The 24,355-nt window shown below is 40.8% G+C and overlaps 1 protein-coding gene and 1 pseudogene across 2 annotated transcripts; one reads left to right on the forward strand and one right to left on the reverse strand.

Moving 5' to 3' along the window:
- Nucleotides 1-916: 916 nt before the first annotated feature.
- On the forward strand, nucleotides 917-19,328 carry LOC145440341 (tyrosine-protein kinase Lck-like). 2 transcript variants are annotated; one of them, XR_013915528.1, is made up of 11 exons: nucleotides 917-1,412; nucleotides 4,885-4,985; nucleotides 7,655-7,801; nucleotides 7,869-8,042; nucleotides 11,169-11,308; nucleotides 12,913-13,035; nucleotides 13,104-13,266; nucleotides 14,846-14,995; nucleotides 17,370-17,515; nucleotides 18,021-18,477; nucleotides 18,557-19,328. XR_013915528.1 is itself a non-coding variant. In XM_080317915.1 (10 exons), the coding sequence occupies exons 1-10, from the start codon at nucleotides 1,372-1,374 to the stop codon at nucleotides 18,201-18,203; spliced, it is 1,368 nt and encodes a 455-aa protein (XP_080174041.1). In that variant the 5' UTR covers nucleotides 917-1,371; the 3' UTR covers nucleotides 18,204-19,328. The 2 variants fall into 2 exon arrangements, 1 of the variants encoding a protein (XP_080174041.1); XM_080317915.1 differs by having other exon boundaries at nucleotides 18,021-19,328.
- A 2,047-nt stretch (nucleotides 19,329-21,375) lies between these two features.
- Nucleotides 21,376-23,194, reverse strand: LOC145442009 (calcium/calmodulin-dependent protein kinase type II subunit alpha-like; annotated as a pseudogene).
- Nucleotides 23,195-24,355: the final 1,161 nt, after the last annotated feature.

Below are 24,355 nucleotides of genomic sequence, written 5' to 3' on the forward strand. Positions count from 1 at the left end.
CCTGAAATTGACTACAGTTTCAACACATTGCTGTTGTTGTTTCAAAATACGGCTATTCTCCGGTGCCCAACATCATTATTCGTCACTAGCTTTGGCTTTGGCGATGTCAACAGCATTCCATCGAGGGAGAATAACTAACTGATATGAATGAGCTGGGCCTATTGCCTTGACGTGCAATGGCCCCGACACTGCCAAGACCGAAACGTTCGGAAAACGGCATAGGGCCGTGGTTCTCAAACAGGAACTGAAAAAAAAATTCGCGCCTGGGCGATTTACAGCAAATTCATATTTTGTGTATAGTCCGGAATTCATATAATAGAACTCTCTCATCAATTAACAATCATAGCCTTCCATGCCATCAAACTATCCGTTGAGATTGCTAGCATTCTGGTTGCACTTTGTGATATGACGGTAAGTGGGGAGCGAGATTACTAAGTATCATAAATCTGGGCGTGTATAAAAAGTTTAAGAACCACTGGCTTAGGGCTTCCCCGCAAGGTAGAGCTTAATGTGGAGATGGTCTTTCATCTAGTAACGTATCTCACTAGCCCCAATATCGACTCCGTGGTGGCTGAAAAGCGTTTCCAGGTATCGTGAACAGCTCAGAGCTCAAAATAAAATGATGTTGATGATATTGATTTTTGTTGTATTTGTATTCCTTTAATAAAATATTACTTCTTTTGTGGCCACTGTGCCCATTGTCTATGTTAGTTAGCACGGCGTTGGACTAACGTTGAGTTTTAAAACGTTGTTGCGTAGTTTATATCGATATTGAATACTTGCGGCCCGCGGCCGGTACGAAATTTGAAAAGTGGCCCGCGACCCATTTTGAGTTGGCGACCCCTGGTGTACAGTGTACAGTGTCCACGTCTCTTATTTACATCGCCGCGGTTCAGGTGGGGGTCTGATTTCGAAGGCTCCCCCAACCTATCTTTTCGTTGTATTGCAGTCTTCTGGTGTTTTCAAATGATGAAATTATTAATAAACTGATACTGATACTGACTCGCAACTTGACCGATTCCCAATTCAATGGCCCATTATGTATGCTTCGTTGCGACAATCTGGTAAATGATAACAAGTCGCAACTTATTTGCTCTTTCTTGGACGTTAAAGTGAATTATCTCGTAATGGGTAAATAATTAACATGCCAAGTGCTGCAGACTCAGTGCAAGTCGTCGGTATATTTCGTATAGCGGGTGATTTCATGTGCAGAGAAGTGTAGTTGCGCTTTGCGTGTGTCAAGTACGTGTAAGTATAGCTATATTGGTCGTTTTTTATACATGTTTCGTTCGCAGATATCATATACTATTTATACGCACGACAAACATATATCCCAATTAAAAGTGTATTTCATTCTATGGATATATCTGTATGAGTGTGCAGATGGATGAATCGATGCTGCATCTACATCCGTAAGTATCACATTCTTGTGTTGCTGCATAGTGCACGCACTGGTAATAGCAATCAGTACATCTCCTTTCGTGTTCTGTATAAAGCAGCGGTGCTATTCAATCGCTACTACAATATAATGTAAGTTTTGAATTGTCTTTGAAATCATTGCAAACTGGGCGGCTTCATATTACCGTTACTTGATGCCGAGTGCTGGAGAACAGTATCCTGTTGTCGGAAATTAAAAAATTCAGCAGATTTGTCGGGGATTTTTATAGCTTCACCGCTGCATGCAATTCATTGCTTTCGACCGAAACTCGTATCTAGCACGCTCATGGCGATAAGTCTGTTATCGACTTGATTTCGTAATGATAACTATAGAGTGTTGGGATGACTTAAGTCACGTTTTCTTTATGACTCGACTTGAGTCGAGTCACTGCCCTAAAATTATTTGACTCGACTCGGACACGATGTGTGAAAAATATGGAATAGCCTAACTCACGACACGGAGACTAATATTCGAGTCAATTTTCTGGTCAGCAAATATTTTGCTACGCTAAGCCACGGGATCAATTGCTGTTATAATGGTCGTGACTGCCGGCATTATCATATAATTACGATCATTCGTAAATAATAATTATGTACTCAGTCAGATTTCTAAGAACTGGAGTTGACCCTTTCTTGGAAATTCGGCGAAATTTGATACCAAAATAGCGCTACACGTTCAAACTGTATTTTCCTCCTCAGAAATAAGAAGTCGACTTTGTTGAATGTAACGTTGAAATATTATAAATACGCCCATACCTATTCTGAATGGCGCATTCTCATCAATTTATATATATAACTGTTGACTCATATCGGTTTAATAGTTAGGGAATGGCATCGTGCGCAGTTTTACTAGTTCGGTGCGGCTAAGCCGATATGCATTTTATGCAATTAATCATATTCATAAGATCGCAACAATCGTATGCACATTAGAATCAACAGACACGAACTGAAAATATGCTGGATCCCAACACTGGTTGATTATATGGTACGAGGCTGACTATATTTCGCATACAATGAAGCCAATGATGAAATCGACAGAATCATTTATCATCTTTAGTTGTACTATTGCATCATTATAATGAAAAGTTTGTTAGTTAACTAGGAACCCAGTACAAAATATACACCCACATGACAACCATCAACCAATACAATCAATACAGTGGTATCAAGACGTGTTTCGTTCATCGCGAGTGCGTTCCAATTTCGACAGTCATTTGCGCCCCTCTCCGACGCCGTTGCTGATTTTTGCACTGCAAATAGATTAAGGTTATAAAATGGCTGGTTACGTCCTTTGGCCAGTACCAAATTAAATTAATGAAGCCCAATCGTCCTGATATATTTACGGCTTTTGCCGTTAACTTTACCGCTAATTGAAGGAGCGATGCGTTGGGGTTTCGAAACATCCATTCGATAAGGGACTTGGTTATTTGCTCAAGCCGTTGGTATTTCGAACACATTGTTTGCTGAACCATATACCAGCATTTGCAATCTGGTAGTGCCGTGCGCTTGCTATGCTATAAAAGTGTGTAGGCCTAGTGCATCAGGTGTCTACCATATTACGAACTGCACTGTGCAGATGTACTGTTAAAACAATACTTTATCGCCACCGTGTTTGATAATACATATATAGGCTTGGCAATTCTTCAGAAGTGATATATCACCCTTTTGCGGTACGTCGTTTAATATGGACAATGGACATGGACATGCACATAGGACATGCGCGGACTCGAGTATTTGAGTAAACCCGATAGAAACGTTATGCACAGTGCCAATGAATTGTAGCGTTCACATCTGTGCATCCGCCACGATCAGAATGAAAATAATACTGGTAAACACACGAAAAATATGGTGATATGTTTTACAATTGAATAGAATATTCATATTGAAATGAACCCGAATATTTTGGGTTGACACTCGTCAGGAGGTGTAATCGTCAGCAACTAGTAGACAATTGGAAAGAACATTGTATATCAACAATCGTATCTCAAAATATGACGTCACCGGCATGAAATTTCGAATGATCGCGGCGAAGAGACAGCTTAAATTTAATGTACTATTTTTCGATACAGATTGACCTAATCTCCACGCAACATGTCTATTTACGAACATGAGCAATATAAGCATGCAAATAGTATCTTGGATGGTACATATTTTCGATGCTGCAATAAACTCAATCGATGTCTAGGAGCTTCCATGACGGGAAGAAAGTGTCGAAACGATGTTGGTGATATAGTTCTTCATCGCAAGAGGCGTACACTCTAGCTGTCGCGGCACTCGAAAATACAGACTCGGATTAGTGCATTCAGTACTCGAATCGTTGTGCACAGTCTTTGTTAATACCCGAAAAAGGCTATAGCACCGGTGTAAATACCCCATAATTTATATATATGGGTAACCGTGTCAACCTTTTCCATTAAGGGCAGTACTCTTCAACTTTTTTTGGTATGATACACCCATATACTCTTTTAACGGTGACACAAAAGTGTGCAGAGGTAATGTTCAACATTGACCCAGAGTAGCCTGAGCGAGAAGGTCTTAAGTTGTATCGTATAGCAATCTTATAGCCGACAAAATATGAATTCAGCGAACGAGCTATTAACGTTGCTGATACAGTTTATGTTGTTTTAATGGTGTATGTTGTACCTTTTTTCTTGGTATACCGGGCTGTGCGAAATCAAGTGCCTGAGTGAATCGATACTGTGTCAAGTATCTCTCATTATGACGGCATGACAACATGAATAATGTGGAAAATCTAAATATGAATCTTTTATGTGACCATAAAGAATACGGTAGAATACAATTCTGCATCACATTAAGGAGCATTTGGTATTTTTAGACCGCTCTATTTCAAGAGCTTCTTGGGGGTTCAGCACTTCAATATGCAATTGAATAGCGTATTCATATTGAAATGTACCCGTATATTTTCGGCTGACACTCGTCAGGGGTAATCGTCAGCAACCATAGTAGAGGATTGGACAAAACGTTGTATATCTATTTCAACGCACTTAGTGATCTGGGTTGATCACGGCTACACAGAGATGCCACTTTTAGCTTTGTACCTCATGTTTCGGAAGTTGCGATAAGACCGATTGCGATCTACAGCCTTCCACATCCATAGTGAGAAATCGTATTGAAACTGTAATTCTCGTAGATAAATTAATCCTTTTTGTGAAGGACCGTATAATTTCAGTACTAGAAAAAAATCTTCTCGCACAACCCGACTCATTACAATTAGTACTGTAGTCAGATTTGAGTACACGAAACACTGTGACCAGCCCTCACATTAATACCGATATTGGTGGACCATTGATTGACGTCAGTCGTCATATTACGAGCAAGTTCTCAGTAACACGGATCAACTGCATGTATTGTGTTCGCTGTTCACGAGTTATGATTTCGTGGCTGGATTTTGCATACGTTAGTTCATTGGTGTATTTCCTCATTCAGATGGTATTTCGGAAATCTGACCAGACAGCAAGCCGAAAGACATTTGAAAGAGTATGGCGAAAACGAGGGATCGTTTCTTGTTAGGAATAGTTCATGTCGAGGTAAGATGAAACTGTTTAAAAATATATTGTAGTCAATATACACATTTGGAGTTCAGAGCAGCGTTGTAACCAAATGCCAAGGTTCCGAGTCACAAGTCAATATTGCTTTTTTTTAGTTTTTAGTTGAGTCAATCCGAGTCATTTTCAATCCACCAAGGAGTCAAGTCAGAGTCAAAGTCATAGTAGTCGGTGTTCATTGTTCATTATCGAGTTCAAGTCAAGTTCAACTCAGCACTTTGAAACTTCTAGGACAGCGGTTCTCAACCGGGGGTCCGCGGACCCCTGGGGGTCCGCGAAGCAATTTCAGGGGGTCCGCGAGATCTCTAAATTTTTTAAATGGTTGATAACCTAATTTTTATTTTATTTTTTAATTTGAGAAAGCATGAGGCAGTTTCGCACCACAACTGCTAAAACCTCATGACTCATATCATCATAATAATCGTCTGACATGGACTATCGTAGTGTGGAAACTCATTTTCATTGCCAATTTTCCAATAACCTGCTAATACAAACAAATTGCTGTTTAGAGATGTTTTGTTGGGGTTTGTGGAAAAAATAAAAATAAAGAGATCGTAACATCAATCAGGGTGACTTCGTAATGTCTGCAAAAACTTTTCGATTTGAAGTTAGCAGTCTCATCAAATTAGTGAACAGTCGTTTGAAATAAAAATGTCTGAAGTATTTCTATAATTTTTCCCACTGCAGGAACAGCTTCTCGGAGGTACAGAACTTTAATATACAATGGAATAGTGTATTCATATTGAAATGAACCCGAATATTTTCGGCTGACACTCTTCATAAATCGGACAATGATATACCTGCTCTTAAACCTCGGCTATCAGATTTTGAGCATTCTTATTGCGGATGCCCTATCGACAAGGCTGATTTTTTGATGAACAAGGCTGATTTTTTGATGAACAAGGAGTGTTTCGTTGCTATCAAAGCTTTACGCTCCAACCCAGAAATTCATATGACCAGTCATATTGGTATACAGCCTTGTCTTGTTAATGTTCAATTGTTCATGGTCGAAAATGTTTGCTCGTAAATATATATGTAAACCCGAACAGAACAAATCGTTTCATGACAGTCTTTCTCTGGTTGGAAAACTTGGATCCATTCTTTGGAGCATAAAATTTGTCTATACTTTTAGATTAGGATTTCACTTTGACGGTAGAAACTCTCTGCGGGCCGATCAAAATGCCGTTGCAGGCCGAATCCGGCCAGCGGTCCGTATGTTGCCCGTCCCTGCGCTAGATGCTGGACGTCATATGTTTATAAAATATGTGTTTCTTCATTTTGGTGTCATAAATGTTGCGATCACACCAAAAGTATCGTCGGAAGCGTGATGCGTTATTATTGCATTAGCCTCCATCTATCTTTGCGGAAATGGTTTTGGCACTCCTCGTTCATATCAAAACGAAGAAGCGGATTTTCAAGACACGGCCACGTACTCCAAGAAATACAGCAGCAAAATTATCTTTGAAATAATAAAAGGCCACCAATTTCTACATAAATAGTATGATGTTATCTTCAAGAAAAATCAATACTTTGCTGTTTATCGCAAGCCTACAGCTCATATTTGCACAAGACATATGAAGGTTGCACCATAATAGAGCTAAAATTGTACTAAAACTTGAGGGGGTCCGCGAGGGTCCGTGACGGTCAAAAGGGGTCCGCGAAGCCAAAAAGGTTGAGAACCACTGTAGGTGATATCGAAGGCCTCGCATTAAAATAAACTCATTTCTTCATTTCCATTTAAAGAAAATGACTCGAGTGAACGAAAAATTGCGACTCAAGTCGACCCTAGTTCAGAGACAAAACAATATCGCCAGGAAGCAGCTATTCTATATAATAGAACCTATAGAACTAACTCTAACATGATAGCTACCTGTCTATTGTAAACATAGAAATCTACTTCGTGACACGGAATAGGGTAAGGGTTGTTCCATGGCGCAAATAAAATTCCTTTACCTACCATTACTACTCATTTCCAGATACTAATATCTGCCTCCCGTGTGGTTCGTCCGCAGTTTAAGGCAGGGTTACAAGTTGTAACCAAGTCGCAAGGTTCCGAGTCACAAGTCAATCTCACATTAATAGTTTGGACTCGAGTCGGGGCCTACGATACTTAGGTATCGTAGGCCCTGCTCGAGTCATCGTCACTTCACCAGCGAGTCAAGTCCGAGTCCAAGTCTGGAAGTGTTAGTTAGTTAGTTAGAAGGGTCAAGTCAGAGTCACAGCGTCGAGACTGGAGTACGAGTCCAAGTTCTCATGTTCACTGTTCTGTTTCGAGCTCAAGTCTTTGTTCAATGCACTTGTTTAAAACTATGCATGGTTGAATTCGAGTTCCTCGCATTCATAATATACTAATTTTCCTTGCTCCTAACAGTTTCTCACCCTTCAAGTGTCGATACTGATTGACGAAATACCAATATTGCGGTAACTTTACTATTCTTCAAAATTACAATGAAATAGTCTTGGCCGTATGAGTTTCGAATCATGTGACTTGGTTGAGTCATGCGAAATGAGTGCAAGTCGAGTCAATTCACAAACTGACTCAAGTCGAGTCGAATCCGACTTTAAAAATGACTTGAGTGCAGTCGAGTCACCAGAAAATCTCTACTCGAGTCATTATAACCCTGATCACCGCTGTTAAAATATATCCACAGGCGCTTGGACCGTATCGATATTGTCATGGGACGGTTCCAACTGTGTCGTCGGTCATTATTTGATATCAAGAACGGCGCGAAACGAAGTATGTTTCGACGAAAGCCTCACTTTTCCAGGTCTCGCCGACTTGATCGAATATTACCGAAGTAAATTCTATCATTACCATTACTTCATAAGATCGTTTATCAGATTAATATCTTCGCCACGACTCAGGTAATCCGGGACTGCTGACCATTGAAATCGGGGACCCGTGTCCTAAGGAGTGCCAGCAACCCAATGATGATTACGGATATGCTATTTACACACCCCAGGTGCAACTGCCCGAGAACGAGAAATTTATCAAAATAAGACGGATCTACTGCGGGTCGTTTGGGGAGAGTTGGATAGGTATGTTGCATCCGAGTACAATTTTTTTTATATCTATGTGCTTTAGTGCGTACCGATTATTTATTTGCCTCCCAACTATTTTGAATTTCTCGGCACAAATACCAGGCTTGGACGACTAGATCATTTTAGTAATCTAGTTGTATAAGATAGGGTTACCATATTTTTGGAATCATAAAAGTTAGTTTACCGAAACCGAAAACACCTGATTTTTAAATATTTACTGGAAATCTTGTGTTGACTAAAAAATCTTTTCACGACACTTCTGTGGTGTTGACTAAAAGGTCCCAACTCTCTGATTCGACTCCTAAATGACCCACTCAAACGTCCGCATTACCGATTTCACGTCATTTAAGCCGATTTACAGTTGAACCTGTCCGTTGGCCTCGCTGTAAAAGGACGAATGGCCAAAAAAGAGGACATTTAGCCGTCCTCAGAGGACAGTTTCAATTTCCTGAAAAAGGACGACAAATCTTCCTAAAGGAGGACGTATGGTAAATCTAGTATAAGTAGACTAATTAGAGACAAATGCCATCGATCTAATTATAACCCATTTTTTGCAATGTTTCTTTGCTCTGATTTTAATTAGAATCTAATTTGTGAAATGTTTATGTTTCTGCTCTAATTGTAATTCCAATATAATTTATGATTTTACCGAAATGCTACAGGAGAACTGTGTAGTTTGAAACGAGCCAAGCTTGATGTACAGACATTTGCCATCCTCGTGCTTATCAGAATGAACTCTGTTTTGATACGAACTGAACTTGATTCAATGCCCAGGTTTTTACGAATTCAGTAATTCTAATTCTAATCTAAATTGGAAAAAAATTTGGGTTGTCCAATTCTTCATCATATCGTGCCCCTTGTCGTTGTAAAAGTAATAGTAAGCAAGAAAAATGAAGTCCCACGAAAGTCACGGCTTCCTAGCATATTGCCGTTGTTTGTCGCCATGATGCGGTTACCCTGATATCTATCACAAACTGACTCCTACATATGAAAGCCATTGTTCGCACCACGGATGTCTGTGAAGGCGTGACGTTTTCGCCGCTTGGCATGGGTTTTGGTAAGGTACCGGCTATGGTCTCCTTATCATGCGTATATGACAGATTCGTGAGCGTAAATACAACGTGTGTTACTTCGTCGTAATGATATATATTAAGACGTTCCAGATATCCGATGCCAGCGGTAAAATACCACAAATGGACAGAAATGTAAAAAAATACTAGATTTTCAGAATGCTCAACTAGAACTAGAATTAGAATTACTCGCCCTTCGCACCTAAAACTATAACCAGAACTAATGACCGTCAAAATATGTTTAACTAACTAAAACACTAAAAACTATATTCAATTCCGAAGCAACTCATTAAGTTTTCGCTAATTCGTTAATTAGAAGCTCCGATAATACGAAATACCGAATTGCGAATGAGCTAGGAAATATTGAAGATAGAATCGGCATCTCAAAAGAACGGGACTGCCGCAAAACCCAACCCCCTGACTACGCCACTGTTAGCAGTGATGACTCTGAGCTAGCAATGGCCGCAAGAACATCACACAACATAACAGGTGTTTATTAGTTTTTTGTCAAATAATTTTTATTAAATGCTCAACTAGAACAAAAACTATACTAAAACAGTAGGCCTACTTCGAGGACCGTCAACTAGCAGCAATAATCGCTGATGGAATCCTAATCGAATTTTCGTTACTAAAGTGTATTGCTCATACAAACAGCTGAACATAGACAGTTGAAGTTGTATATGGGACTCACAGGACGTGGTATCAAATTTTGTTGTAAGTTGCGAAATTTGATACTAATTATGGCACTGATTCATGCAGTCGTAGGTAACGCTAGCAGAAAAAAACTTGAAGTCATCAGCGAAATTGACTTAAATGATACAAATCACTTCTCCGTTTATTCGTATTTCCGCCGTACCGGCCTGCCTTGTGACAGCCAGCAAGGGGCTTATCTATAGACATAGTAATAATTATACGTGGATTCTTGCAGTAGGCATCATCAGTATTCTCGCAACATAACATACACTTTGCAATAGTGTCGACTCCACATGTATAAGCCGTGTGTCGCGTTCCCGATAATTGACACATCTCACACGGGTCAATGAGCCAACGGATTCGTATTGGAGGCAATGTTGCAGATTTGGACAACTAACTAAATCTTGTTGTCCAGAATAACTATAGGGCAGTGATTCCCAACCATTTTCGATTCATCGCCCCTTATCAAGCTCGACGCAAATTTTCGCCATCTATATTTTTGTAACCGAAATAGAGGACGTAGAAACGGGAAATTTTACACAACTATAAACTCCGATCGCTGGTGAATTGACTAAAATCAAATCAATCAATAATCATATCTTCGTCACACCAGTAAAAATCTAGTATGGACCAGGATGACGACGAGGGGCCCGCAAGGCCATAGTACACAGTCGCCACCTGTAGGAGTACACACATTTTTTCGACATGACTCCCAAAAGACCCGTCTCCATATTTTAAATCGGTGGGAGTTCACCTTCTTTTTAGTCGACTTTTGAGGCAAATCCAGAACAACCCGTTTTTCACGTTCATTTCGTGCTGATTAGTTGAATATAAACGTTCTGACATTTTCACCCCCGTCTTACGCTTTCGCCACCAATCGCCCCCTTCGTTACTTTTGCCCCCCTGTTTCTCAAAATCGCCCACATTGGAAAACAGTGAATTAGAGCTAAACGTCGGAAATCTAATTCTAATCTAAATTGTGAAATGTTTTATGCCTTAATTCTAATTCTAATCTAATTTCTGGTTTTCCTGAACATTTGCGCGAAACGAGCCAAGCTTGCTGTACGGACATTTTCCATTCTCGTGCGTATGAGATTGAACTCTGGTTTGATACTAAATGCACTCGATTCAATTCCCAAGTTTTCGCGAATTCAGTGATTCTAATCTATTTAGGAAAAAAACTGTACCTATGATTCTAATTTTAGTCCAATTTCGAAAAGACTGTGTAGCTATAATTGTAATTCTAGTCTAATTTGGAAAAAAATCTATGCAGCTATTACTCTAATTCTGATCTGATTTTGAAAGGTTGAAAATTTTTCTGATGGACCAACTCTGCAACGTTTCTGCTTCTCTGTTCCAGGTAATCTTGTCTCGGCGCCTACCATGGAAATGGTGGCAAAATTCGCGAATGACGAGGAGCAGGCTCGCCTCGCTTTATATCACGAGGTTAACATGATGAAGAGATTATCCCACGAAAATATAGTTCGCTTACACGGCACCGTGAGTATCCTATTTGGCTTGCGTTTCTGCATACTGGTACAAACTACCGGATTTTCAAAAAGCGCGACTAAATTTTTAAAACTCGCAACTATAACTGTAACGATTTTCAAAATACGCTACAGAACTAGAACTATACCCAATTTTCAAAATCCGAAACTAGAACTACCACAACTACAACTACAACAACTACTACTCAATTTTCAAAATCAGCAACTAGAACTAGAGCTACTCAAAAAACCGTTAGTTAGTTGACCATCAACTAGATTAGCGTAGGACAGACCCGGGCATTTTACTGCCCGCGGGCCAAATACAGACTATGCGCGGGGATAGCGGATAAAATTATAAAGAAAAATAAAATCTGACCCAAAAGACCCTACTTCATGTTGATTCACGTAATAATTTGGATTCACTTTGGAGCTTTTTCCATTTTGAAAACTTTTGTTTCACTTTTTGCAAGAAACATGGTTATAATAATGCGTATAGGGGTTCCCAAGTCAATAAAGGCTATTAATCAACGTGCGAAACTGGATTTCGTTCTCGTAGTCAACACAATAATTTTTATTTTATCGGAAATACCAGACTTTGAATCGGCATTTCAAAAGAACGGGGTTTCGAGTTTGAAATGGCAGAAATTCCGAACCCAAAATGCCACCCGCTGGCTACGCCACTGTTAGCAGTGATGGCTTTGAGAAAGCAATGTCTGCACATTGCACAAACATCATTCAACAGAACACCGGCAGCAAAATTCGCCCAAAACGACGACAACTATAACTAGAACTACTCAATTTTCAAAGTCCGCAACTAGAACTAGAACTACAACTACTCAATTTTCAAAATCAGCAACTAGAACTAGAACTAGAACTACACTAAATATGTCATGGAAACATTTGAAATGTGTGCAAAGCTCAACTATGTAGCCTACCTTTCACGCTATCGCAAATAATATAATGCCAGTTATGAACCATATTAGAGAGAATTTGGTATTTTTACGAGAAAACTATTGCATTGAACTTTGTGACAATGTTGTGGGTTGATGCCGACTTTACAATTCACATATGTCATTTGATTACCGTAGGCCTTTACGTATAACTTTGTATTACATGTTCGTATTCTGCATTACGACTAATTGGGATTTCAAGGCTTCCAACAGTGGCAAATAAGTATCCGGAACTCTAATTGTCGCTGATAAATTAAGTCTTAGTGGCAAGGAGCCCATAATTCATTAATAATTATTATAGCATATATTCACTTTTTATTTCAACCAGAACTTACTTTCTGTTGTGCGACTTGACGATTTAGTATCGTAGGGTAGTGGTATAAATCCGCAGCTATACAACACCAATGGGTTGTGGGTTCGAGTCCGACCGAGGTTGACTCCAGAATTCCTGCCTTAAAGTGTTGGTTTATCTAGGCCCCCCTTGCCATCTCATCCGTGTATAAGCGGTGTCTTATAAAAGCCTAGAAGTGGGTCGTGCTACATACAAGTCGGCAGCTACGGAATAAGAATAAAGAAAATTGGCCGGGTATAAATGACCGTAGCAGTCGACAAGCACCATGAATACCTCAAGCAAACAAGCAGCAAAATAAACTTGATCGTGATGCAGATTGAACATCCATCGTTAACGATTATCACACACAAGGCCGGAGACATGAGCTTACTCACGTTCCTGCTAAGCGATGACGGTGCGGGTCTTACTTCACTGCAAGAGCTTGGTATCGCTCAACAGGTGAGCTGCAGCTTCCGTACAAGTGTGCGCTGCGCGGTGACATGTAATTGCAAGCGTTTGACGCCTAGATCGCCTCAGCGCTGGATCACTGCCGCAGTAAGATGTGCGTGCATCGAAATGTCAAGGCGAAGAGCGTTATTATCAATAGCGTCAATATGAGTTGTAAGCTGGCATCGCTGAAGAATTGCCGGGTACTTGACGACTTCGGATATTATCACGCGATACGGGAAGGTACGATTTGGTATTGCTTTCGGCCCTTATAGAGGCCTGCCATATGTCCTCTTAGGATAATTGGTACTCTTTTCTCAAGAAAAGTGAATGATCCTCCGGGGAGTCTCGAAAATGCCAAAATGCCCTCTTTTTCGCATTTCGAGTTAGTTGATTGCACTTTCAATTATACTCCTAGGCGAGACATTGTATTGATTTTCAAACTAGTGTAGACGTGCAACATGCCTTGTATTCATAATATAAAGGCTACTCATTATTCTCGCTCCAAACATGCTTATTCAAACAGATGAAAGATAGTTTCTGCGCCCAATTTTGAATTATCGGTCCCGATGATATACGAGACTTGAATAAATCATATACAATGTCGAGTCATATGACTTGGTAAAGTCATGCGAAATGACTCGAGAAGGCACACGTACATCACTGACTCAAGTAACTTGCTTTGACTTGCTAAACAGCAAACGGTAGTTTCCAACGTAGAATCTCGATGATGCGATCCTAGAAATTTCCGTTTTACGTGTTGCAATGTTTGGCAACCAACGAAATTCGAGAATGTGTGGTCAACTGGTCACAGGTAGGTCACCGCAGTTGGGCTATTGCAGCAACTATCGGAAATAACCACTATATAGACCATATGGTCGGAAACCTATGGCTAGCGAGCCGCATATGGCTCTTTTGAGTTTAAGACAAATTTTTAATCTTGTATAGACCTACTAATTTATCAATATTGCAGCAACTTGTTAGTAAATTTTCACGACGGCCAGACTAATTATTCTCTTGGCAGCATAATCACGTCGCTGAGATGTCAAGACCGTAGGGGTATCCGGGGTTAGGGGCTCGTACCCCCTTTTCAAAATCCCAAGACTTAAGTTGGTGTCACGTCGGCGACGAACACCACTCGCGAATTCGACTACTCGACATCGCTTGCCTCGATAGCTTGATCGCTCTAAGAGAATAGCAGACATGACGCCGCTTGTAGGACAATGCTGTTTTCACTTACACATTGCCTTCCTGAACTACGCCAAGAAATAAACTGCCTTGCAAGTGACATTCACAATTACAAATTCAAATTAAAAACAACGCCATAGCTATCCATGTTCTTGATTGGCAAGTAGCTTTCTAGCACACCCGTAAAAATGTAGGTGTGTAGCGCAACGTTATGCTATGCACAATATAACCTAAGATTACGATCAATATTTAGATTCTGGAAATCAGCGCGATAATTGCATGCGATTATTACTAGTGATTATAAATTCTAAGCTATTTACGATTAGTAGCGCTATCACAGGTGCTGCTTGAATGCTTGGCTTGTCTGTGCCTCGCCTGTGCCTCACCTCTCCTTTCGCGCGTTATTTTCGAACAATAAATATAAAATTCCGTGATATTTGGAGCAAAAATGTTTAAAATCTAGTCATTCATGAACATCGATGGAAAATAATAATGATCATCGGAGGTTTCGCAATTTTTTTCACTCATCCCTGACGACAAACAAACGGCAGACTTATATAGCTTCCTCGTCTATCGACTTTTAAATATTACATAACTAGCTTCACCGATTTAAATTCATTCGCAACGTTTACAGAGGAAAGAAATTCCAACCAAATCACCGCCAGAGTAAGGTGGATGTCGCCAGAGGCCGCAAGAGACGGGCGATTCTCGACGGCGTCGGACGTTTGGGCATTTGGGATCTTAATGACGGAGATATTTACGAAAGGAGCCATGCCGTATGCAAGTAAGATGATAAAGGGCTGGACAGAATCGAGTCCCCGATTGATTCAATTCTGAATCACGTATAGGCTCCGAGTCGAGTCGAATCTTCGAGTGTCACTCATGATGACGTTGCAATAGTATGAATGCTGTGGCAAGTTAAAACGTGTGCCTTTTATACGCCACAAAAATATATTTCCAGTTTTACATTAAAAATTATAGAATATGGTGTGTTTCAGGCCATACTTATTTCACGGAACTTTGTGATAATGCTGTGGGCTGATCACGGCTACTCGGCTATATGTCATTTCCACTTACGTGCGTATAGCCCTGTAATACATGTTTCGTATGCTGCGATTCGACCAAACGAGGTTTGCAGCCTTCTACAGCGGAAAATAGTATCGAAAATATAAATCTCGTAGATAATTTAATTCTCATAATTACGAAAAGTTATCGTAGGCTCACGTAAGCTTTCATACGTCCCGTAACTACGGAATATGGTTTTGCATGTGTCTTTTATTCAAGTCAAGCGAGCATTGTGACATATTTGAGATTCTATCACTCAATAAAAATAAAAACCCAACACTTTACACACGAGAGAGGGGATTTGGTCATTGACGTTGGTTTAGTATTTTGTTGAACACTGAGTATGCATTCCCAATAAGCAAGAGAGGAGAAACATGAAAATACCTTTAAATGCCTTCGCGGCGCCTCTGTAGAAATGTATCACAGCGCCCCGTTTGATAAACGTTGGGCAAAGCGGAAATTTCAATTGTTGACGTGATCGTTATACTAGGACGGACACCGAGTAGAATACGCGATTCTGCCGCATTTCAACCAGTTCTGAATTTCGCGAAAGAGTATACGTAACCATTATATACCTGGGGACAGCGGTCAGAAAAGTATTAGTGACATCAACTGCGCCAGCGCATTGGTCTTTCCCGCTATGTGCGCGCGTCTTACATTAGCAAACCGGGCTTTCAACACTCCAAGTATATACCAAGTAGTCACGCTTGACGCGACGCTTCATTACTTTCAAATCAAAACCGAAACCCTGGCTATTCATCTTTACTAACGCTGGGACATTATGCACTGGAAAGTACGTAGCAACAATGCAAATTTTGTCACAACTTGTTCACATTGGATGACTCCGATTCCGCGCTGTATCTATTCTCACGTCATAATAGAAATAACATGATGTCTTCTGTAAATTATGCAGCTGTGCCGATATCGGCTGGTTAAACAGAATCCGTTATCAATATAGTGTATTTTACTACTGCTACTAATTCTAATACTATACTTGGGGATTTCTCGACTACTGAGGTTGATACCATATGTCGACCATTTCCAATTTGCTTTCGGCCTTTATTACTTGCTTTTCCCCTGGCCTTTTAGCAACGCTGTCGCCGCTATACAATGGTGGACGATGTCAGATATCATACACACGCATATTATAATTTGTGGCGTGCGTCGCGTTGCTAAACAACCAACGTACCATGATGCAAACACTTACTATCATATTCACAGGCAGAGTTGGAGATTTTGGACAACTATAAAACTTTCAGCTTTTCCGAATTACATTAATTGAATAGTATATACATATTGAAATGAACCCGGATATTTTCGGCTGATACTCGTCAGGGGTAATCTAGTAAAGAATTCAAAAGATCAACGCATATCAACAAACGTATCACAAAGTATGACGTCACCAGCAGAAAATGTCGAATACAAGAGCGTTCGTTGACACAGCCTTGTCTGGTGTATTTTGATACATTATATCAGAATTACAATTCTAGCTACACAGCTTTGTTCAAATTAGACTAGAACCAGAATTATAACTACATAGTTTTTTTTTTCATATTAGATTATAATTAGAATTATAGCTACACAGTTTTTCCAATTAGATTAGAATTAGAATTACGGAATTCGCGAAAACTTGTAATTTGAATCAAGTTCGGAGCTCTCTTGAGGATTGGATATCCGGTCGGATTTTCTCATTTTCATGGAAGTAAACGACATGCTATAAGTCCAAGTTGGCAATACTACTTCAGATAAGGGTTGGTTTTGAGTTTGATCTATGAATGTTTAACGTCCTTTAATCAATATTCAATATCATCATGTGAGTAGATAATTATGATCGTAGTTTTTCGGACCGGATCACGGTCATTTCTAGAATCCTAGAAGTCGGACCGGAGTCGGACCAGAGCTTTTAAACACAGGATCGGAGTAGCACCAGAGAATTTGTCAATCAGCTCCGCACTAGTGTCAAGATGTCAAGGTTGAAACTTGTAATCCTCAAAAGAACACTGTCATTCACCATCATTTATACAGTGACATTACGCGCCAATTTGTTATGAATACTATATGCATATGCTCTATCATCGTCTTAATTTTATCAGGTTATTTAACCTGCAAAGTACTGAGTGAAATTGAGGAAGGATGCAGGTGCCCAAAACCGGTTGGATGCAATGACGAAGTTTACACGATGATGGAAAAATGTTGGAGCGCGACGGAGGTCGAACGGCCTAGTTTTAAAGAAATCAGGGTAAGTATTCTGTGAACCTCTGAAAGGCTCAGGTTCGTGTCAACGCGAACCTTTTTGAAAGATTCTGTGTGAACGCCAACGTGAACCTCATGACGTCACGCGACGTCATATTGCTAATTCCAACCCTACATTTCAGCGAAGTGACAAATTAATGTACACGATATCTAACGACGACTCGGGGCACATAATGCCACAGTGCTAAAGTACTTACTGACTTTTTAAACGTCGCCAAATGTATCAACTGGGGAAATAAAATGATATAATAATCCCATTAAATCACTATCTTCCGCCGCTTTGCCAACAATTTCGACGAGGACCTGCAAGGGAGTATAAGCTTACGCCTCAACTAAATCTCTCTAGTTGTCTGAGTATGATGGTAATACCCTACCTATGCCCATAGCTATATTCCAATAGTCAAGTAAAAGAAACTGCGCAACTGTCACTGCGTGGGAAATTTACAATCTCGTTGGTGACCCTTACTTGCAATATGTCGTCTGTTTTTCAGAATTTTCTTTCAAAATACATCAGCGACAATCGCGAGCAGTTATCCAAGTTGTCGCCCACTAAACCGACATCGGCCAATCTCTACAACCTCACGCACGGGATCAGCATAAAACAACGCCGGACCAGACCGCCCAGTTCCCCGGGATTGCCGCCTCCGTTTCTCGAATATAGAGGACACCCGTGATATCCCACGTGCGCTGAACTTTGTGAGAGGAACATTTGCAAGACCGTTGCGGCCCCTGTGTAGTAAAATGGCGGATATACCTTCGTAGCCTCATGTCAAGTTCAATTTAAATATTTCTCGAATGGGCATGTAATGTCTCGGTATGTCACTATACTGTACGAGACTGCGGCGTGTTTTCACGACACGTTTGGTAGACAGATCCGTAGCGAATTGGAATCAACCATTTTATTGTATTAATATTTATTTCGACGTCATCATTTATTTTGTCACACCAGTGAAAATCCGGTGCGGACCAGGATGACGACGAGGGGCCTCAAGGCCTTAGTACACAGTGAAAGAATATGCGCTATAAGTGCAGTATTGACTTAGGTTTTCCATCCATATTCGCTTTCATGATCTTCCCCACCAAAAGAATTCAGGCCGTTTTTGTTCGAACATCCCGAATACAGCGGTGTTCATTAACGGAGTACGTATACTTAGTACTCGGGTATTTTCCCTCTACTTGCAGTATTTACTCAAGTAAATACCATTTAACGCTTTTCTGCGTCGTCAATTTTTGCGACTTTTCGTTGTGTAACGTACTGTTTGTTAGGCTGAAGTAATATGTTTTTAGTGTCCGCGAGAGCGCATTATTTATGACTGCTTTTTAAAACTACTTACTTACTTGAGTAGAGACAGCAAATTCTACGTCTACTCGTTTGAATAGAATTTTGCGTCGTAACTTTCACTCCTATACTTCAGTAGCCTTATTGACTTCTTTAATCACGTCCACCCGGATATAGAGAAACGGACCATAGTAGCCTGTAAACAAAATAATGTCAAACCTTTTTCAAGGGCGTACCATTCCGAGTTTTTGTATAGTGTTCTCGTACCGTTTAATTTACATCTGACTATGCAGTGACTCCGTGCGCATTCCAGAGCCTTTTTCTAGACTGCTTGATGGATATTCAATGCAATGCAATACAATGCAATACAATACAACGCAAACTGAAAATATGAATCAGTATGAATTTACCATGTAGCTGTATCACAATGGAACTACATTAACTGTCGTACCATACGGGCTATATACTTTCGTCTTGATATGTTCTCGATAGATGAATAAACTATAAATTCTGTTTCGCACTATCGTGCTCGTTTTAAGGTAGATCACGTAGTGTGATCGATATGTCATCGAAATAATACGCTGCAGCTTATATGCGATCATTATTTAATACATCTCGGTCTTCGCAACTGGATGTATGTGGCTATACTCTCATAAGATATAGTTTTTAATCCACTGGTCTACAAATAGAAATGCCATAATGAGGGTTGCATTTAAAACAAAAGGTGTTTTAAAACACTTTATTTAAAACATATTTTAAACAGTGTTTTAAACTAATCCATTTGAAACAAAATTGCGTAGTTATAAAATTATGCCATAAATCAGTAAATACTTTCCAAAAAACATGTCCTATGAGCCTGCGGACAATTATCAACCGATATAGCAGACGTATATCGATATGGGATGGTTAGAACCCCTAAAATAGTCGGTTCAACAGCAATAGTACAGATATATCGTCAAAGGAGCTATATTTATCCTACATTTTCAATTGTCAATGTCAATACACCATAACGTCACTATTGAACATTCGTGACGTCATGGCTTTCTTTAAAAAAACGATAAAAACATGTTTTAAACAAGGGCCTTGTTTTAAACATGTTTGTTATAAATTGATTTTTGATTTAAATGCAAACATAGCAATAATTCTTATCAACCTTGTTGTGCTGACTAGTGACATTAGCACATTTATGAATAAACTAGAGTTTCCAGCGTGCCGTCGGACTCTCAGGTCCCACTGTTGAACTAAAGTAGGTATGATGCACTTCCGAGAATTGATCCGGGTACCGAAAGTATTTGAATCAAAGTTTGAGCATAGTGTCCTGTATGGCGTGGACACAAGCAAATCTCACGGCTCAATGAAATTCGTCTACGTCACACTATTCATTTGGCTAAAGGCAATTTGGCGGTGATCATGCCGTCTGGGATCAGCTGAGGAGCAGGGGGAAACGGTCTCACTCTCGTGCGTACTTGCTCCTGCGCTGCTCTTGCGTCACAATACCACTCTCCGGTACAATGCAACATTTGAGGCTGATTTTGGGGGGTTCCAGGGCCACGAGCAGAATATAATTTATATTTTCGCAATCACTATCGCGGCAGCTTTCGATTGATACCCGTTTAAACAAATTTAGCGCTCGGCAAGCCGGTTAAAAATTACCGTCAAATTGCTGAGCCGTGAGATTTGCTTGTGTCCGCCCCATATAGGACATTATGATGGCAGCCTTCACAGGGTCAGATTTTGTATAGTCGTGCTTTCTAGCTCGCTATATAGGGCTACCAAATTTAACGATCCGAAAATAAGGACACTTTTATCAATCTACAATAAGAGAAATAAATATGTGAGGTGTATACAGATGACGCAGATATACTGATCTGCCGGTAGGTTGAGTGAAAATAAATGTCAGCTTTCCGCGTCGGTACCTCAAATTCGGGTATCCGCGGACAGTTCCCGTTCGGTTGTTGTTTCACGTAACAATACTCGCGCTATTCTGATAGGCTACAACTCCATATTGCTTTTCGTCTCAACTACGGGCCGTATAATACGACGGAGGGCACAATTCTATGACATTATCTATAATGGAGCTCTCCAAAGCAAATCTATCATATGCATCCCACGATGCGGTCCAGTTCTTATGTTTGAAAACTTCGTACTGAGAAGCATCCAGCTCGCAGTGCCGTCCGCGGGGCTCAGTTTCCGGCGTTTTACAGTCCATGAGAGCGTAATGATGAATGATTCTCCAAAATACTTACCTACTTTCTTACTTGATGGGATTTTAGCGTCGCTACTTCTACTTCTACTTGAGTAGCTTAGTTGACTACTTTGACCACCTCTGACTATAACTCTGAATGCGAAAATAAACATTGGGGCGTCTTCGGATGACCACTCGGTTATTTTCCTGAGAAAAGAGGACCTATGGAAAGCCTAATTAACATGAACTGAACACACAAAAACTTCAGCTGAACTGATCGAGCAACACACTTTTCCCTGACAACCCGCCCGTCCCAAAGATTACATTACTGGCTCTACGGATGCAAGTCCAACCTACCAATAAGGAGTCCCTGACGCAAACATACATTCTTGCCAAACTATATTAACATAGCCACGAGTTGGCTTGATATTCGCGTAGCGGTATGGAAAAGCGACAGTACAATTATACACGGAATTCCACAATGTCGTTGGTATCGCACGGATAGCGCGAATTGTGTATATGTACCATGTGCCAATGATCCAAATCGTTGATTCGCTCCCAAACTCTCGTCTCTTGCACGCATCGGTGAATAGTGTCCTCGCCTGTTTTGACAATCTTAAATATTTTATAGTACGCAATGCAAGCGCCGTCAACGAGGAGCTGCACGCGAGGGTTGAATATGGTGATATTCGTTTTTAGAACGTCCGAGCCGATCACTTCTTGATCCTCGTGGAAGTCTTTAAATTCTAAACCGAATTTCCATTTCTCGTCGGTGTCGAAGCCTCTGCACGATCGATCGTCAGACACCAGCCTACGATACGTTGAGTAATCAAATTCAACGACGGCTTTAATGATCCATTTAGTCAGTTGTAAAATCCTAGTCCGTCTGGCTGCTTTCTCGTGATCATCGTTTGGTTGTCGCACAGAGCCAATCACACGCACCGTGTCTGTACTAGGGTCCGCAGGTTTATCTCCAAGATATCCAAATTGAGCAGCGTTCACCCGATCGCAGAGACCTTTTGACGGGAAAACGGTGTGAAATACACTAACTCCTTCCAACACACGAATGTGAGTTAGCCTTCTCATTCTTGTAACAGTAATTTGCCTATGAAATTGGGTCGCAACCGAATCGCAGTTTTTCAGAAACGGGTGCTCCAAAGCCTCGGCAGCGGTCATTCTTTCATCTTGATCCACAGTCAACAGTCTGCTCACTGAAATAATCGTCTCTGTCGTTTGGAGTGCGAAAGCGTCCGACTGCAATTTTACGATACAAACAGAACTTATCAGGCCGGCGTGTATCGTCGAATGGATGAATGCCGAACAGTAACATGTAAAGAACCACACCACACGCCCAAATGTCTACGGGCGTGCCGTATTGTTGAAATCGAACCATTTCCGGCGAGAGAAAAAGGGGCGTTCCAGCCCAGCCATGCCATTCTTTGCTTTTGTCTCCTATCTCAACGGATAACCCAAAATCGATCAGCTTCACTTTTCCGTCTCTGCTGAGCAAAATATTCGACGGTTTGATATCTCGGTGCACAATACCCAGCGAATGACAGAGACGAACTGCTTCCATAATCTGTCTCATGAAGCGACACGCGTCTACCGCGCTGTATTTCTCTTTCGTGCAGATGCCGTGGTAAAGATCGCAACCGCTGATATATTCAAAGATTAATATGGTTCGATCAGGTTCGTCGCTGAAATGCTCTATTAGACGCACTATGTTTGGATGCGCGTGCGCTCTCAAACGTTCACATATCTGAATTTCCTTGCTCGCGTCCGCATCCCCTTTTACGATGTATGACGTTGTGCTGATCATTTTCGCGGCGTAATACTCCTCGGTGACATTTTCACGACATTTATGTACTTCTCCGAAACTTCCCCGGCCAATACAATTCAACAAGGTGAAGTTATCACTAAAGTTTCGACTGCCTTTCGTGGTAGATACGTCATCCAATTCATCTGCGTTTTGACGGGATTCAACTAGCATTTCATCTCGCAACTTGGCGATGTACTCCTCGTCGAGCTCAGAATCACTGCTTAGCTCAGTATCGACGGTGCTGGCACCGCTCTGGGACTGTTCTTCATTCATCCTGCAAGATGCCTTCATCAGACAGTCACAGTTAACTTCTTAACGCCTTGGTGAGATAAATCCGACTGCACGGCGATGTCGTTCATGGCAGTAACAAAAGCAAAGTCATCAAGACCTTCCTGTAATCATCATGTCTTTAAACGAAAGGCGTCTTAACATGAGCGGCTCGCGACAAGAAAATTTGGGGATGCTGCATAAATTAGTTGAGCCTATTCTAGTTTTATATGTGAGAAATCACGAGTAGGCCTATTCTTTTGATACACAAAAGGATGGTGCGAATCTTCGGTTCACTTTCGTGTTCGGCATGCAAACCTTGATAATTCTGAGGTTAGCATTGACAGATTTAATTGTAGACCGTGCGATCCAGAAAATGGATGTTTCAGACAGCTAGGACGCATATTCAGACACGAGTGGATATAGTGCCGTCTAGGGATGGTGTGAACCTCTGAAAGGTTCAGGTTCGTGTGAACGCGAACCTTTTTGAAAGGTTCTGTGTGAACACGAACGTGAACCTCGTGACGTCACGTGACGTCATATTGCTAATTCCAACCCTTTCTTTCAATGAAGTGATAGACTATGCCCTATATTAATGTACACGATAGCTAGCGAAGATTCGGCCCACATGATGCCACAATGCTGAAGTAGCCTACATATCGGCGTTTTAAACGTCGCTAAAAGTATAAACTGCGGTAATCAAAGGATATAATAATTGCATAAAATCAGTAGCGTACATTCCGTCGCTTTGCCAACAATTTCGACGAGGACTTACTAAAGAATATAAGCTTACGCCCGGTCCTAGCCAGACCGGACAATGTGTTCGGAGTCTGAGTATTGCTACATTGATATTGAGCAGAGTGTACAACTGGTTTCTATACTCGCTACCGATACCACAAACAACAAGTTATTCAGCAGTAGCAAGCTCCTTAATCGCACGGCTTTGGTTTTAATGATACAGTAAAGATATGAAGTCAAGATTGACCCAGTACGACCGTTCGATTTTTTACATCAGAAGACGATATCAATGGCATTGATTGGTTGAATAAGCATCATTCGCTGACTACGTATATCGATTGCGGGTCAAGCTCACAGCAGAGAGTCACTAAATATTCACAAACTGAATGCTGGATATTCCGAGAAAATTTTTGCAACAAAGCAAGTAAAACTTTTAAGGTTGTCAAGGTGCATGGTGCATGCTCGTTTAGTGTTGATTTTCTATGCTGCCAGCACCATGCATGGAGTGGCCCGCAGTTGAAATGCAATAAATTTGAGC

Source organism: Botryllus schlosseri, chromosome 6, assembly GCF_051294905.1.
Source record: "Botryllus schlosseri isolate E-star chromosome 6, Bs_hap1, whole genome shotgun sequence".
NCBI lineage: Eukaryota > Metazoa > Chordata > Ascidiacea > Stolidobranchia > Styelidae > Botryllus > Botryllus schlosseri.

What these genes read in the sequence shown, in the direction of transcription:
- LOC145440341 (XM_080317915.1), top strand. Translation starts at nt 1,372, where the DNA reads ATGAGTGTGCAGATGGATGAATCGATGCTGCATCTACATCC. An exon ending in GTTTGGGGAGAGTTGGATAG is followed by an intron (nt 8,043 to 11,168) that starts GTATGTTGCATC and finishes TCTCTGTTCCAG; the next exon opens with GTAATCTTGTCTCGGCGCCT. An exon ending in AGGAGCCATGCCGTATGCAA is followed by an intron (nt 14,996 to 17,369) that starts GTAAGATGATAA and finishes TAATTTTATCAG; the next exon opens with GTTATTTAACCTGCAAAGTA.